A 16,500-nucleotide genomic window follows, 5' to 3' on the forward strand; every position below is an offset into this window, starting at 1 on the left:
ACTACATGACTATATTAGTGTCCCTTGGAAACTGTAACAGAATTATTACAAACCAGTTGGCTTACAACAACAGAAGTTTATTCTGTCACAGTTCTAGAGGCCAGAAGTCTAAAATCAAACCACCAGGGTCATACTCTCTGGAGTCTTTAGGGGAGAATCATTCCTTACTCCTTCCAGCTTCTAGTGGCTGCTGGCATTCCTTGTGGCCATACCACTCCAATCTCTGTTTCTGTCTTCACATCACTCTTTTGTGTGTCCATATCTTCTCCTCTCCGTGTGTCTTATAAAGACACCAGCCATTGGATTTAAGGCTCATCCACTTTCATCTTGAGATCCCTAACTTAATTACACCTGCAAAGATCCTTTTTCCAAATAAGATTGCATTCACAGGTCCTGGGAATTAGGATCTGAAAGTGTCTTTGGGGGGGTGGGGAGGGTCGCAATCCAAACATTTTAGTGACTCAGTGACCCAAATGAACTATTCCCCCTCAGTGCCTTAAAAACCAAGTTCCAGATCTTATTGAAACACAAGCCACCTTCGGGCCTCAAATGCCTGAAGGCTGCTCAGCGCGATGATGGCGTCCTCTCTGTCTTCAAAAGGTGTTTGTGTCAGACATGTTAGTAGTTGGGAGATCTCCCTGGGGAGAGGTGACCCCAGGTCCTGCTGCTACTCTAACCTGATTCTGTCTCTTCCTGGAGACTTACAGAGATAGTCCCCTCTCTGTAAGAATTCAAAAGCTCTCCTCCTTTTAGTTCCTTTATGAGTAAATATTTCAGCAAATGTAATCTGGCAGTGAGAGAGCTGACAAACCTGGAAGTATTTCTAACCTGTTTTCTGAATTCTTCTCTGATTTTTGCTCAGACATATTCAGGTCTCTTCTGTGTGAGCATAAACCCTTACAAGTGGCTTCCAGTGTATCAGAAAGAAGTCGTGGCTGCCTACAAAGGGAAGAGGCGATCAGAAGCTCCCCCTCACATCTTCGCTGTTGCTGATAATGCCTTTCAGGATATGCTTCACAGTAAGTGGCTGCCCTACAAAATGAAAGGTAAAAATATCTGATCTACTTTTTCTCTGTGTCACTAAGAGGCACGTAGGCATTGTGAACAGAGCGTGGCCTTTACAGTTACCTAATCACTTGAAGCCTCCGTTTCTTTTGGATAAAATATGGGCAAAATAGAGCCTGCCTCCTAGGGTTCTGGAGGAGATTAGCTCACATGTCAAATTAAGTGAGATAATGCATTGAAAGTGCTCATCCCAGTGGCTGGCCCAGAGTAAGCCCCCTGTAGATGGCAGCTTTTATTATATAAAGCGCCTGCTAGCGTTTCTGGCACAAAGAAGTTTCTCTGTAGCTATTGTAACACCATGCTTCTTAAAAGGCTTAAAATGGCAAAAATGTCAACCATTAGTCAGTTATCATTTGTATTTGGAGCGAGAGAATAGGCCCGAGATTTGTATGTCCTTATGACTGGCATACATAGGGACAAGGGAAAAATCTATTTTACTCTGTATGTACTATTTAAATGGTATTTTTTTTTCAACTGAGAGAAAATCCTTTACCTTGTGTCTGACTTCAAACTGCAACCAAGGAAATTTTGAATAAGTTTGCCAATACGTAGAAGTTCTGGCAGAAGAACGTTCTGACATTTTCTTTTCTTTTGTAGCTCGAGAGAATCAGTCTATACTTCTGACGTAAGTGTTTGCCTTGCCTCTTCTTGCTAGCCAGCCTTTAGAGTTTCAATGGAAACAGACACCTACATTTCACTGGGAATAAAACATAAATTCACTGTCTTTGAATTGTTTGCACTTTAGATACAGAATACATTTTAGGCAAGAATAAGATACTCAGGAAATTGTCGTAACACTTTAGTCAGTGATTACTCTAAATTTGGTACTAGCTAGACTGCTTCCACCATTTCAGTAGATCTTTTAGAACTCCTAGTACACAAGCTGATTTTATTCATCTTCTTGTTGGAGAGCTCCCTATCCAAATAATCATTTTCAAAGGTCTTTGGATTGGCTAACTGGACAGAGAGATGGAAAGTCCAATGGATATGACCACAGAACATATAATCTGCTGTTATCTGGACAGTCAGATTGGGGCAGACCAAGGTATACTAAGTAGTAGAAACTAAGAGACGGCGAGACTTGGAGGGAAAAAAGAAGGAAAACACTTCAGTGATACCATATTGTACGTTAATTTTGATGAGAAGAGCATTGATTGGCCAGGTAAACTGCCAGCATGGTGGCTGAAGGGAGAGTCTAAGACTGAAGAGGCAGTGAAATGCTAAAGTTGTTTGTCTTCCTATGCAACGGTGCTGTCACCTTGTGTGTTGCATTCTCCATTGGCTTTAGTCATCCTAAGAAGAGTAACAGTCTCAGAATCTTCCAGCTAGAAGGGTAGTTAGTGTTCAGGCTTTTGCAGAGAAGATAGACTATTTCCTGGAGTTTCATACAGATAAAGGCAGACCTTGATCCTATGATGCTTTGGGTGATGAAGCTATCACCACTGTGTTTTCTTCCCACATCACAAAGTTAAACTGTTATCAAAGGCAAAAGGGAAGTCCAAAATCCAACTGCCTAGTGGAATGATTGGTAGGCCCTCTTCTTAGGGAGGGGGTTGGACCTAGCCATCTGATAGCCTCAATATGTAAAAATCCCTTGAACAGGTGGCAATGAGGAGACCAGTCTTTAATTAATAGAGGTGCTCTTCAGCTCTTTGTTAACAGGACCATGAGAAACAGGCTTCTGGTTGTTATAAAATCTTTAATCTTTCTGTACTGAGTTTTGATTTTTGTTGGTGTCGCTTTTCCAGCCTGAGATAGTCCTTCCCCTTTTCCCAATCAATTAAATGTCTACATCTCTTAAGTTTCCTCCTAAGTTCCATTTTTTCCATTAAATTTTCCCTTTTTGTCTGAGCCTATATGGTTAAAATTATTTAACTTTTACTACATTTGTATTCTGAACCAGTTAACTGTGTCATTGAATTTTCAATCGCAGAGGAGAATCTGGTGCTGGAAAGACTGTGAACACCAAACATATTATCCAGTATTTTGCCACCATAGCAACCATGGGTGGATCTAGGGAAAAGCCGGTAAGTGTTCATATATCTTGGCAAGAAAGGTGAAGAGGTCCTATCTACTGATCATGGAAGCTCTGCCTTGACTACATTTGGGGAGAAAAGAGGAGACCAGAACCACAGAACAATTAGAAAATTTTACAAAAGTCTGGGGCGCCTGGGTGGCTTAGTCGGTTGAGCATCCGACTTTCGCTTAGGTCATGATCTCACGGTTCGTGGGTTCGGGGCCCCGCGTCGGGCTCTGTGCTGACTGCCAGCTCAGAGCCTGGAGCCTGTTTCAGTCTGTGACTCCCTCTCTCTCTGACCCTCCCCTGCTCACACTGTCTCTCTCTCTCTCCTAGAAATAAATAAAACATTAAAAAAAAATTAAAAAAAAAATTTTACAAAAGTCTTTTTTTTCTCCCATCTTTGCCTCTTGAGAGGATCATTAAGTGCTTCAAACGTATAACCCCCAAATATGAAATTTTGTTTCAGACTTGCTGCAAGGGCTATGTAGTCTTTGTTGATTGGACCCTCTGAGAATTACCTTTAAGATCCAAGCCATCTTCCATAAAGGCTAGGGTCATCAGTGCCTTTCTTGAATGGCTACTTTTGATATTTCTGAATTCCTTTAGCTATCATGAAATGTCAAACTCCCACAGATAAATACCAGTAAAAGTCTCCTAAATCAGATTTCAAATGCCTGATGAACATACCCTCAACTTTAATCATTTTCCAGGTTCTATGTACCTTCCCTCTGTAGTCAATTATTTTTATCTTTGGTGCTTTTTATTTAGCTTACTTAGTTAAGCTTCATTAACAGGTTGATGGGTTTAATAATAATTAGAGACTAACTAGACCATGGGAATCTATATGCAAAATAAAATTAGATAATTCTGAGTGGGACTCAAAATCAATGAGTTATTGAGCTGTTAGAGCCTCTCATCTCTCTGTCTGGCATTGTTATTTTGCTTTTTCAATTCAATCCTGGATCCTTCCTGCTGTTTTGCAAAGTAAGAAATATATCAAAATAGCAAACTGGTCCAATTTTCAAACCACAAAGTTTCCTTACCAACCACCACATTCCTGAATTTGATTATTTAGGTATCATTGAACTTTATTCTTCACTAGATATTCCTTTTTTTGTGTGTGCATTTTAAGTTGTTTGGTGGGTGTTTGTTTGGTGGAGCCATTGAGCCTAATAATAATACATAAACATTACATAATACATAACACTTCTATGAAAATCTTTGCTTATATAGCCTTTTCCTTATTTAAAGGATAGTAGACCCATAATACTTAGAAGGGACATAGTATTTGTAAATTTATAAATTCCTAAATAGTATGTAATAGTTAGTTACATAGTTAGCATACATTGTTAACAGGACCATGAGGTTTTTATAAAATCTTTAATCTGTCTATACTGAGTTTTGATTTTTGTTTGTGCTATTTTTCCAGCCTGAGACAGTCCTTCCCCTTCTCCCAACCAATTAAATATCTACATCTCTTTATGTCACAAGGCACTCCTTGGCATGACTGCTAGATTACCTAAGAATAGTAACAAGGAAAAAAATAATTTAATAATGCCAAGAATCTTTTATGTTATCTTAGGATAAACTCCCAGGGGTGAGAATTAGATGGGAAGAGATGGAGATTAACAATGGGAAAAATATAAGGAATGAAACTTGTCTGGAAATAGAGTATGGCATTTATTCATTTTTTTGTGTTGATCTCTATGTCCTTTTCCCGCTTAGGCCAACGCCAACCAAAAAAGAAGCATTAAAAATAAATGAGCTCCCACATATATTCACAGGGGCATTGTATGTTAAGACAATGTCTCATTAATCTATTTTTCTGAGTTCCTGTTCCAAAGTAACATTGTATAACCAAATCTGGAAATGGCTTTTAGCTACTGGTTATCAAAGCAAGAATGGGGTCTGATCTAGGAATGGAGGGTTTACCACATTACAGAATTTGCTGAAAATTTTATCTGCTATATTTCTCATACCTGCATCTCAGGAGACTTTAGAAGATCAAATCAGTGAAGTGAATCCTATCTTGGAAGCATTTGGAAATGCCAAAACCTTGAGAAATGATAACTCCTCTCGTTTTGTAAGTAACATGATTAAGTCTTTTATCAGAATCTTTAATTTTTTAAAAAAATGGTAAAATTCATGTCTGAGCACATAGGTGTAAAAACATTTTCTAAAACACCAAAGAGGTCTTTGATTAAAGTTTATAATATTGTTAGAGTCCTCAAAAAAGAAAGAGATCAGTTTCATCATTAAGAAATTAAAACTACGTATAAATGTGTACCTGAGAAGCTTCTATTGTTTGGTCAATTTCAGGAAAAAAATATTTAATAGTTTTTTTANCTAAGCCACCCAGGCGCCCCAATAGTTTTAAATTCCTTTCCACTCCCAGTAGGAAAGCTCACCCAGTGAATCCCAAAAATGCTTTATATTGTATTACATCTTACAGATTTTGAAGTGTTTTCTCCTTCATAATTTCCTATACTCCTTATAACNCGAACCCACGAACCGCGAGATCATGACCCAAGCGAAAGTCGGATGCTTAACCGATTAAGCCACCCAGGCGCCCCTAGAATTTGGATTTCCAACCCTAGTTTCACAAATCCATTTTATGCCAAAAATGAGTGGCAGGGAGCCACTCTATAACTTACAAAGAAATTTACAGAAAGCTTCCAGTTTGAATCTTTGGCCACAATTAAATAACACCTCATGCTGATTTGGCTAGTTTCCATCCAGGGCCTCACACTGCCCTGCCTGTGCTTACATCTGCTTGTAATGTCTGGCTGCATAGCAGGTGCTAATATTGGTCCATAAAACAACTACTAGATTTGAGATTGATTGAAATATGAAATCATTTTCTGCTGAAATGTGAAAAAAAGCTGAAAAAAAGAGGGGAAAAAGGAAGGAAAGAGGGAAAGGAAAAAAAAGATAAAAGAACATAAGACAGGAAAAAATAAAAGGAAGGAAGGAAAAAACAACAGGTAGAGATAAAGATAAATGAGAAGAAAAGAAATCAATTGGAAAAGAACAAGAAGGCCTGGGTGGCTTAGTTGGTTAAGCCTCTGATTCTTGATTTTGTCTCAGGTTATGATCTCACTGTTGTGAGATCAAGCCCTGAATCTGGCTCTACACTGAAAGTGTGGAGCCTGCTTGGGATTCTCTCTCTCTCTCTCTCTCTGCTGGTGTTCTCTCTCTCTTTCTCAAAATAAACATTTAAGAAAAAAAAAGAAAGAAAAGGAAGAAGAATGAGAAAAAAGTTGGAAAGATAGAAAAGAAATAGAGAAGCAAAATATACAAAGATGGATGACTGGAAGGTAGAAGGAAAGAAAGGAAGGTTGACAAAAGAAAGAGAAAAAGGGGTCCAATAATCAAACTCAGGTTAAATGATTTCAATTAATACTGTGCATATATGTATAGTGTATATAAATGTATGTGTATAAATGCACATATATGTGTGTACTTGTGTGTGTATGTGTGTGTGGTTCTCACTGCCCTACATTTGTTAACTTAATGGCTCAATCCCAGTGCTTGTAGCCACTCTCCTCCCTTGCCCAGCTGCTATCCTGATCTGACTCCCTCTTTGAATAGATGGCCTCTACCAGCTGGCCTTCTGTGCAGAATCATCATCCCCATCCTGCAAGCTCTAGGTGCCCCTGATGCCTCCTTTTATTTCATTATCATTATTTTTAATATGTATTTATTTTTGGGAGATAGAGAGAGAGCACGAGTGGGAGAGGGGCAGAGAGAGGGAGACACAGAATCCAAAGCAGGTTCCAGGTTCCGAGCTATCAGCACAGAGCCCGACACAGGCTTGAACCCATGAACAGTGAGATCATGACCTGAGCCAAAGTGGGATGCTTAACTGACTGAGTCCCCAAGGTGCCCCCCACTGACTGCCTTTTAGCTCCATGTGACCTCTGACATGGGATCTGTCACCTCTGGATGGCCTTTCTGTCCCATTAGATCCTGTCCTATGGCTTTTCATGAGAAGAAAGGAAGGAGCCCCAACTATTATTTATGCCAAAGTAGTGTTTTTAAAACATAAATGTGATCACATTATTCTTCTGCTTAAAACCTCCCCGTATCTTCTGAACACACATAAAATTAAATCCTACTCCTTCCTCTGGCCCACATGGCTTACTGATATGGTACCTGGTGCCTGTCTACCTCTTAGACTCCCGTTTACTCACTGAACTAACTCCTGCACTTCTTGATTGAAGACTCATCAAATGTTTCTGTGTTAATGCCATTGCCTTGGTTGCTTACACCTAGAATCTAGAAGACTAGGGACCACACTTATTTTTCTAATGTGATATGTCCAGGACCTATCAGGTTTCCTGGATCGTAGTAGGCTTTCAACAAATGTTTGCTGAAAAATGAAAGAATTTGCTCCACAGAGAATAGTTTTCTCATTTTTAGATGAGAATACTGAGGCCCAGAGAGATTCAAGAACACGCACAAGAACACACAGCTAGAAGTCAGCAGGTCTGAGACTAGAATCTAGGACCACCGTTAGTCTCGGTGTCATCCTGGCTTGCTCCTAGCATTAACTGGTGCCATCTCAGACCCATGTTGCATTTTTCTTTTAACTTTTGGAGAAGTAGTCCCTTTGGGAGGAATGTGTGTAATAAAGCCATTGCAACTGTTTGAAATGTTTCGGTAGGAGACTGTTTTGTGTCCACCTAGGGCAAATTCATCAGGATGCACTTTTGTGCCAGAGGCAAACTGTCATCTGCAGACATCGATATTTGTAAGTAGCAACTGCACTATTTGATTACTTTTCTTCTGAGTTTTGCAAGAACACCTAAGTATGAATCTTTATCCTTTTCTTATCCTGCAGATTTGTTTGAAAAATCCCGAGTGATTTTCCAGCAGCCTGGTGAGAGGAACTACCACATGTTCTATCAAATTCTGTCTGGAAAAAAAGAACTTCACGGTGAGTGCATTATTCTGGAGCTGAGGGAAATTCTATAACAAGAGACAGAAGTCAGATTATGGACCCAGGAAAATATTGTTTAATAGGTCTCTTAGTCTCTTTAGAACTCAGTTTATTCATCCTATAAGGTAAATAATTATTAACCCAATTATAAAACCAATGTTCTGTACTTTTACATTGCTAGAGAATAAATGTTAGCATTTCCCCCCCAGTTTGATAGTGTTTGAAAGTGGGTAGGGTGCGCAGCAGGTATAAATGAATGTGGTGTGTGTGTGTGTGTGTGTGTGTGTGTGTGAGCGAGAGAGAGAGAATATGTGTGTAAAAATATTAAATATTGTAAGGCCTTCAATGATTAGAAGATTAGAACCACATGAATGGTATAGACAGGAGGCCAGAAGTGGGAGTCACCACCACGGTGTGTAGCAGACAATGGGAGTTTTATAAAGAAGGGAGGCTTTGGGCTGAAATATGAAGGATGGGAGGAGGATTTAACCAGAGCAATGACTGGAGGGTATTTCCTATAGGAGGAATGGTGCGTACAGTGGCAAGAAAAGGCAGGGCAAGATCAGGCAGCAGAGGGACCCTGTTGACTGGAGGAAAGGATCTGAGAGAGGAATCATGGAGATTATGTTCTGATGGTTTCTGAACTCAGGGAGTTGGGAGGGCGTGTGTATGTGCACGCATATGCGTTATAGGGGTGGGGTAATCGGAGGTCATGATTTGTTGAGGGCAGGGATGATGAAGCTCATGTGGTGAGCAAGAGGGATGGAAGGCAGCGATCCTAGAGGGAAGTGGCTATACCAGCCCTGCTGTGAGATGCCAAGGCATTGTTGAAGGCAGTGTCTGTGGGAATGGGAGAAAAGGAAATGGATTCGTAGAATAGACAGGTCTTAGCAGTGACTATAGGAATGAGGCAGGATGATGAGTCAAAAATCCTCCCAAGTTTCATAATTTGATGAGGATAAAGGTAGTGCCATGAACAGAAATGAAGTAACTTGTGTGGTAACAGCATGAACTTCATGTATTCATTCAACAAATATTTATTGTAGGACTGCTGTGTGTGCAGTAGGCACTGTTGCTTAAGCATGGAGGTTGGAGAATAAATAAGACAGGTTCCTGCCCTTGTGAGTTTATATTCTAGTGTGGAAGACAAGTAATAAATAAGCAAACAAAGAAATATATAATTTTAGAGAATGGTAGGTCTACAAAAAAAGTAGGGTGAGGGGAGAGTGGATTTGGACTTGGTGGGGGTAGGTGGTTATATTTTAGATAGAATGGTCAGGCAAGATCTCTCTGAGAAGGCAATGTTTTCACAGACCATAAATATGAATAAGCCAGCAAGTAGGTAAGGTGTCCAAGAATGAAGTTCCAGGAAGAAGGAACAGTGAATGCAAAGACCCTGAGGCAAGAATGCCCTTTGTTTATTCTTGAAATAGCAAAACAGCCACTGCAAGTGGTGGAGAGGAGAAGGTAATGCAGGGTGATGGGCAGGGCCAGATCAAGCAGCATCTTGCAGGCTTCGGCAGAGTTTATACTGAATTTTAGGTGCTATGGGAAGTCATTGGAAGGGGAGAATGACAAGCTGATTGGATTGCAAAGGTCTTGCATGTGAGGTAAACCACTGAGGATAATGATGCTCCCACAGGAGCAGATGTGGGATGAGATCGAAGATCCAGATGAGTGAATTAATGGAGAACAATCCCCCCAGTCTGTTATTCTAGGTTAAGTATACTGATCGTATACTTGGCTGTGTTTTGACCACATGGCCTTCAACTTCAAAGAGCTCTTACTGAATGGGGAAAGCTCTGCAAACTGGAAAATTTCATTTGGTGGTATGACAGCAGCGGTATTCTTCTCAATTTCCCTCTACCTAACCTGAAACAGATTAAAAAAAAAAATCTCCCTTTGATTAGCCCTACCAAATATAACATTCTTGGCCCAAATTCTATGCTGTGCAGGTACCTGATACAGAGGATCCAATGTGGGTACCAGCAGTGACTGATGGATTTGGAGGACCATCTCTGTTTACTAATAGAACCATCTGAGGGCTCTGGGCTGCTACGGAAAATGCATGCCTATCTTGAATTCATTGATCCTGTGGAATCTTTGGGGGCTGCAGAGATTGATTACTGTACAAAGACTGACATCTGGTGGTCCAAATTGGGCACTGTCGGTCCACTTGTTCTCAACACCACTGGTCATTCTTCGGGACATTATAAAATTTGAACTCTTCTTATTTGTGTCCGAGGAGATCTTCAGGTAGTTCTGAGGATTGATACAGGAGAACACATCTTCGCAACATAAGGATAATGTCCAAATTTCCTAAAATAAAAGCATTTCCTACAAAAGAACTGGGTATGGAAAATCAGTCAAGAGGCTGGCCACCCACTGAAGAAGCCTAGGAGATGGGGTGATGTGTTATCCCAGAATCATCCCCCAGTGAGTCTCTATATGGTCTGGAACATCCCTTTCTTCCCTGTCTTTCAGTTTAGGCTGACTCTTGTTCAAGCCATGGCTAAAAACTCACTTTCTCAGTCCCCTTATACGGCCCCTTGAAATTCTTTAAATCTTAATACCAACTGTATAGATTGGTCCTGCGTATACCCTTCCTATTTTTCTTCTCTTCTTCACTATTTTTTCTATTTATTTATCGTATCCATTCTTGCTATTCAACTAGTGTAGAAACTCTAGGGCGAGAGGTCAAAAACATGACCTTGTCTCGTGGAATCCTTGATATTTTGCCTACTGCCTTAAGTGCTTACTTTAGCCTGTGGCAGTAATGCATAGCCGTGGTTGCCAAGAGGTGTACCTGATCTGTCTACCAGTGGCCTGAATGCCACCTAGTGGACCACCTAGTCTGGAGCACATTAAGTTGTACTCCTTTTACCCATTAGGTCTCTCTCGGACTAGTCTCATATCTTTACTCTTTTTTTCTCCCCACTGGTTGTTAGGAGGAACAAGATGTGCATGTGTGGTGGTGCAGATTGTACCCTGTCTGACTCTAGAGAATGCTACTTAAGCTGGAGACTATGTGAGTGATTCTCTCTGGAGTTGGGCAGCGTATAGCCTCTTCAGATGTACATGGCAGTGTGAGAAATAGGTAATGATGGACTATGTGTCATAGAGAGACAAGCTACAGAACTTTTCAAGTTTGAGAGTTTGTTTGGTTGGTTTTTGTCCGATGGTTAGCTTGGCTCCTTTTAATAGTGAACTCAGCTAAATCTTGGAGAAATTCAGCCATGCAGAAAGTAAACTTTAATGTCAAGATAACATGTAAAATAGCCTTGAATGATAAAATACTCACCACTAAAGGGCTCTTTGCATCTCCTACTGAAGAGAGAGATCTAGAAATAAACCTGTATTGAGGTTGACACCCACACCTTTTGCAGTTGTGAAGCAATTGACTTTTTGCATTCTCTCATGCCCCTCGTCTGTGCTCTCCCCAGCCCTCCTGAAAAACTCCCCCATCTTCCACATGCCGACAGCCTGGTCATCAATCTTGTGTGTGGGCCTTTACTGGCCTAGATAGTCTTCTGGGCCCCAACAGTGCCTCACAAAAATGTATTCACTGTTTGCTTTTATCTCATTCTCTCAGGGCCATATCTCTTGGTAGAAATGAAATTAATTAAATAAAGCAATCTCTGTTAACATGATACTCCAAGGTAACTTCAAGCCTCACCCCAATTAAAATTCATTGCTCTTTGAAAACAAGTTTCAATAAGGCCCAGTGGGGAAGATGTTTTGAGCTAAAGGCCTTTCAGAGTTCCTCAAACAGTCATGCATTTAGTTTGTACATTTTTTAGAGCCACCACTTCATTTGGACTCTATCTGCTAAAGTGGATGGTTAAACCAATGCATCAGCCATATTTCTGGTTAGTGAGATAAAGGAAAAGCCCATTAAGTGTCCTTTATAACTTCCAGAAATGTATCTGGAAGCAAGACCCTCCTTCTGTCAACGACAGAGGAGGAAAGGAATTCCCATGATAGTTACAAACACAGGCTTGAGTAGCTGGGTGGCTCAGCTGGCTAAGCATCTGATTCTTGATTTCAGTGCAGGTCATAATCCCAGGGTCTCCTGTGCGACTGAGTGCCTATAGCAGGCTCTGTGCTGAGCATGGAATGCACTTAGGATTCTCTTTCTCTCTGCCCCTTCCCCAGATCTCTCTTGCCCTCAAATAAAATTAAAAAAAAAAAATACTATATTTTAAATTCAATTTACCATTAATTTTGTCCTGGGCAAGTCATGGGGCTTTCCAGGTTTCTATTTTTCTATATTCAATATAGAGAAAATAATGTCAAATATAGCACCTTTGGTCATTGTAACCAAAATGAAAATGATCAAAAATGACCTAATAAGTATGTGTGTAAAATGAAAAGTGTATGAATGGTTACCATTCAAAATAGTCTAAAAGGTAATTCATGGCAAAACAGTTTTAGAAGGTAGATTTTTTGTGTGTTTTGGTTTTGGTTTTTTGATTTTTTTTGGTATGAACTGAAACATCTAACTGAAGCATCCCCTCACCCTAAAAGCACACAGTATTTCCTGCACTGGTTAGGTGGGTGATTGCTGTAGCCTTCTAGAGGGAGACGACCATGCTGTTTTTGAATCCTTACCTCCTCCCATAGCATACGCCTATTCTAGAGAAAAAAGATTAAGTAAATACTTTGATTGGAAAGACATGGAAATGATGTCTGTATTTGGCTGTAAAGGAGGTGAAAGGACAAGATTTCAAGGCCCTTTGGCGTCTGGCCTGGCCATGGCCTTGGCATTCAGCAGCATAAGGAACCACAGAAGAGGCATAGCTTCAGGGCAGATGTGGTAACTATCCTAGATTCAGTTTTCGTAGTGTTGGGTTTGAGCTACTTATGTCCATCTGCCCTGAAATGTCTAGTAGGAAGTTGGAGCTCTAGGTCTGGAGCTCAGAAAACAGATTTGAGTAATCAGTAAAGCCATGAATGAGCCTTGCAAGAAGAATAGAGATTTTTTGACCTTTAGAGTCATGACAATATTTGACACCACTGATTATTCATTCCTCCTTGAAAATCTCTCCTCTTGCTTTCTAGTACATCACCCTTCCTTGTTTCTCTCCTAAATCTGAGTATTTCTCTCTGGGTCTCTCTCTCTCATCTGCCTATGACTTTAGAGTGTCCTGGGGCTCAGTCCTGGCATCTATGTCGTGGTGACCTCCTGTAGACTGACTGTTTTTTTTCTTTCAAGATTTTATTTAAATTCAAGTTAGTTAACATACAGTATAGTATTGATTTCAGGAGGAGAAGCCAGTGTTTCATCATTTACATATGACACCCAGTGCTCATCCCAACAAGTGCCCTCCTTAATGCCTTTCATCCATTTAACCCATTCTCTCACCCCCTCCCCTTCAGCAACCCTCAGTTTGTTCTCTATAGTTAAGAGTCTCTCATCGTTTGCCTCCCTCTCTGTTTTTATTTTATTTTTTATTTCCCTTCCTCTATGTTCATCTGTTTTATTTCTTAAATTCCACAAATGAGTGAAATTTTATGGTACTTGTTCTTTTCTGATTGACTTCTTTCATTTAGCGTAATACACTCTAGTTCCATCCATACCATTGCAAATGGCAGGATTTCATTCTTTTTGATGGCTAAATAATATTCCATTGTGTGTGTGCATGTGTGTGTATCATCAGATGATGGACATTCAGACTCTTTCTATAATTTGGCTATTGTTGATGGTGTTACTATAAACATTGGGGTGCATGTGCCCCTTCGAATCAGTATTTTTGTATCCTTTGGATAAATACCTACTAGTATAATTGCTGGATCACAGGGTAGCTCTGTTTTTAAGTTTTTGAGGAACCTCCATTCTGTTTTCCAGAGTGGCTGCACAATAGACTGACAGACAGTTTTAAAGATCGTTTCCATTGGGTGATTTCCACAGTTTGGAGGTCAGACTTATCTCCAGTATTTTAGACTCCTAGCTAACTGACTCTTATTTCTCTACTTGGTTTGGAGAAGGACCACATTATATGAAGGACATACGATGAAATTTACTTGTTACTGATTTTTTGTATTGTGCCACTGTTTTTTTGAGGATTTTTCAGTCTAAAATGACAGAATTATAGGTGGTTGTGGTTTATGCTGTATATATAGTAAAAACTATGGGTTTTACATGTTTGAGGGAAATCCCTACAGAAAAAAGAGAGACATGTAGAAGAACCCATAACAAGGTTAATGTGCATGCCTCAGGGCTTTTGAGATTTCAGCGTGTACACTTCTGCTTAGCTTACACAAATACAAAACAGTTTAAAAGAAAAAATATTTTCTGGAAATTTATAAGATGAAATCGTATGGTATGTACTCTTTCATTGTTGGGTTCTTTCATTCAGCATAATTATTTTGGGATTCTTCCGTGCTGGAAGCATGTATTCATAGTTCAAGCACAGACATCTCATATTTAATGTGCCTGAGACCTTTCCCGAACTCCACCCTCCCACCCGTGCGGCCACCACAGTCTTTCCCAGGGTTATTAAAGCCGGCTCCACCCTTCCACTTGGCGCACCACAAACCCTTGGAACTACTTTTGATCCTCTGTTTCTCCCCCTTTATTCTCACTTGTTCCATCTACTGTCAAAAGCCATCTCTGTGGGTACTGCCCTGATCAAATACCGTCACCTCTCTCTTGGATTAGTTAACCATCTCCTGTTTCACATGGAGCATAAATGCCCAAATCGTCCCTTTGGCCTGTGAGGAGAGATCATCTGTCCTCTTGATGCCTCTCTGACCTCAAACGTACTATTTCCCACTGCCTTCCCCCTTCCTTCATTTCCCCGTGCCTGACCCACCTTAACCACTCAAAATGCCAGGCAAACTTCCACCTCCGGGCCTTTGCATTTGCCCTTCTCTATCTGGAACATTCTCCCCCATTTATCTCCATGGTTCTCTCCCTCAACTCTTGCAGGTCTTTACTGAAATGTCACCTTATGGAGGGCTTCCCTGATCACTTTCTTGAAAACTGTAACTCTGTATCACCAATACATTTTTTTTTTAAGATTTTATTTTTAAGTAATCTCTATACCCAGCATGGGGCTTAAACTCACAAGCCAGAAAGGAAAAGTTACATGCTCCACCTGAGCCTGCCAGGTGCTCCCATATTGTCAATACTTTCATTCCCTTTCCCTGCTATTTTTCTCCATGGCACTTATTACCATCTTGCATTCCATATGTTTTTATGCATTTTACTTATTTTGAAAATTTCTGTCTTCTCCTGTTAAAATATAAGCTTCACGAGGGCAGGATTTTTTTTTAATTTTTTAGGCTTATTTATTTATGAGAGATAGAGACAGCATGAGTGGCGGGTGCAGAGAGAACCCAAAAGAAGGCTCCACGCTATGAGCTATCAGCACAGAGCCCAACACAGGGCTCGAACCCACGAACCATGAGATCATGACCTGAGCTGAAGTTGGATGCTTATCCAACTGAGCCACCCAGGCACCCCAGGACTTTTTTCTTTTCCTCACTGATGTGTCTCTAAAACTTACAATGCCTGGCACATTGTTTGAGCTCAGCAAATATTTGTTGACATAAATTGAGGCATGAGAAAGATTATAAAGAGATTCTTGGGAAATATTAACATTTAAGGGACATTTGAATCATTGTTCAAGTAAGGGTTTAAGGATTATATTTCTATTAAATATATAGTAAATACTATAAATATTGTACTTGCCTTCAACTTGATTTCTTTTATAAAATAGCTTCTTTGAAGTATTATTAACATAAACCTAAGTGTTGACATATGTATATATGCGTGAGACCATCAATGCAATCCAGGTAATCTATGTATTCATTCAAAAGCTTTCTCATGATCTTTTATAATTCCGCCCCCCCCCCCATGCTTTCTCATTCCTCTGAGTCTCCCCCTTCCCACCCAGTCCCTTGGCAACTACTAATATGCTTTCTGTCACTATAGATTAGATTGCATTGTCTCGAATTTTATAATTTGGAATCACACAGTATATACTCTTTTGTTGTCTGGCTCCTTTCACTCAGCATAATTATTTGAAGATTCTTCCATGCCATAGCATATGTTCATAGTTCATTCTTTTGTTTGCTGAGTAATAATGTGTTGTATCGATATCCAACTGTTTGTTAACTCTTGATGGACAGTTGGGTTGTTTCCAAATAGAGCTGTCATGAACATTCGCAAAGTGCAATTTGTTTCTGAGATTTGGGGTTCAGGATAGCAGCTTCATGTTGCTGAGTGACAAACACAAAAACCAGATCAGCTCAAAGAAACTTCATTGGAAGCAAATGTTAGGCATTAAGCAGTTAATGTGATTTGGCCAAGTCCGTCGCTGATGTTCTGCTGACAGCCTGCCTTGGTTTCCACCTGCATTATGTTTCTTGACTAAGTGAATCATGTCAGGAGTCATTGGCATATCAGAGGTGCAGTGCTGAACACAGAGGCTGATTTATGGATCCCTTGAAAGACAGACTCAGGCTT

At 40.2% G+C, this 16,500-nt stretch overlaps 1 protein-coding gene across 1 annotated transcript in view; it reads left to right on the plus strand.

Annotated features, from left to right (window-relative positions):
* The window catches only part of MYH15 (myosin heavy chain 15), a 150,184-nt gene that overhangs the window by 8,124 nt on the left and 125,560 nt on the right, over positions 1 to 16,500 (plus strand). The window contains exons 4-9 of the mRNA XM_077771823.1: positions 863 to 1,019; positions 1,663 to 1,690; positions 2,999 to 3,092; positions 5,076 to 5,168; positions 7,775 to 7,838; positions 7,929 to 8,024. Coding sequence (XP_077627949.1) covers positions 863 to 1,019; positions 1,663 to 1,690; positions 2,999 to 3,092; positions 5,076 to 5,168; positions 7,775 to 7,838; positions 7,929 to 8,024 — 532 coding nt within the window. The remainder of the gene's footprint in view (positions 1 to 862; positions 1,020 to 1,662; positions 1,691 to 2,998; positions 3,093 to 5,075; positions 5,169 to 7,774; positions 7,839 to 7,928; positions 8,025 to 16,500) is intronic.

This window comes from Crocuta crocuta, unplaced genomic scaffold (genome assembly GCF_008692635.1).
Source record: "Crocuta crocuta isolate KB4526 unplaced genomic scaffold, BGI_CrCroc_1.0 scaffold56, whole genome shotgun sequence".
Lineage (NCBI taxonomy): Eukaryota > Metazoa > Chordata > Mammalia > Carnivora > Hyaenidae > Crocuta > Crocuta crocuta.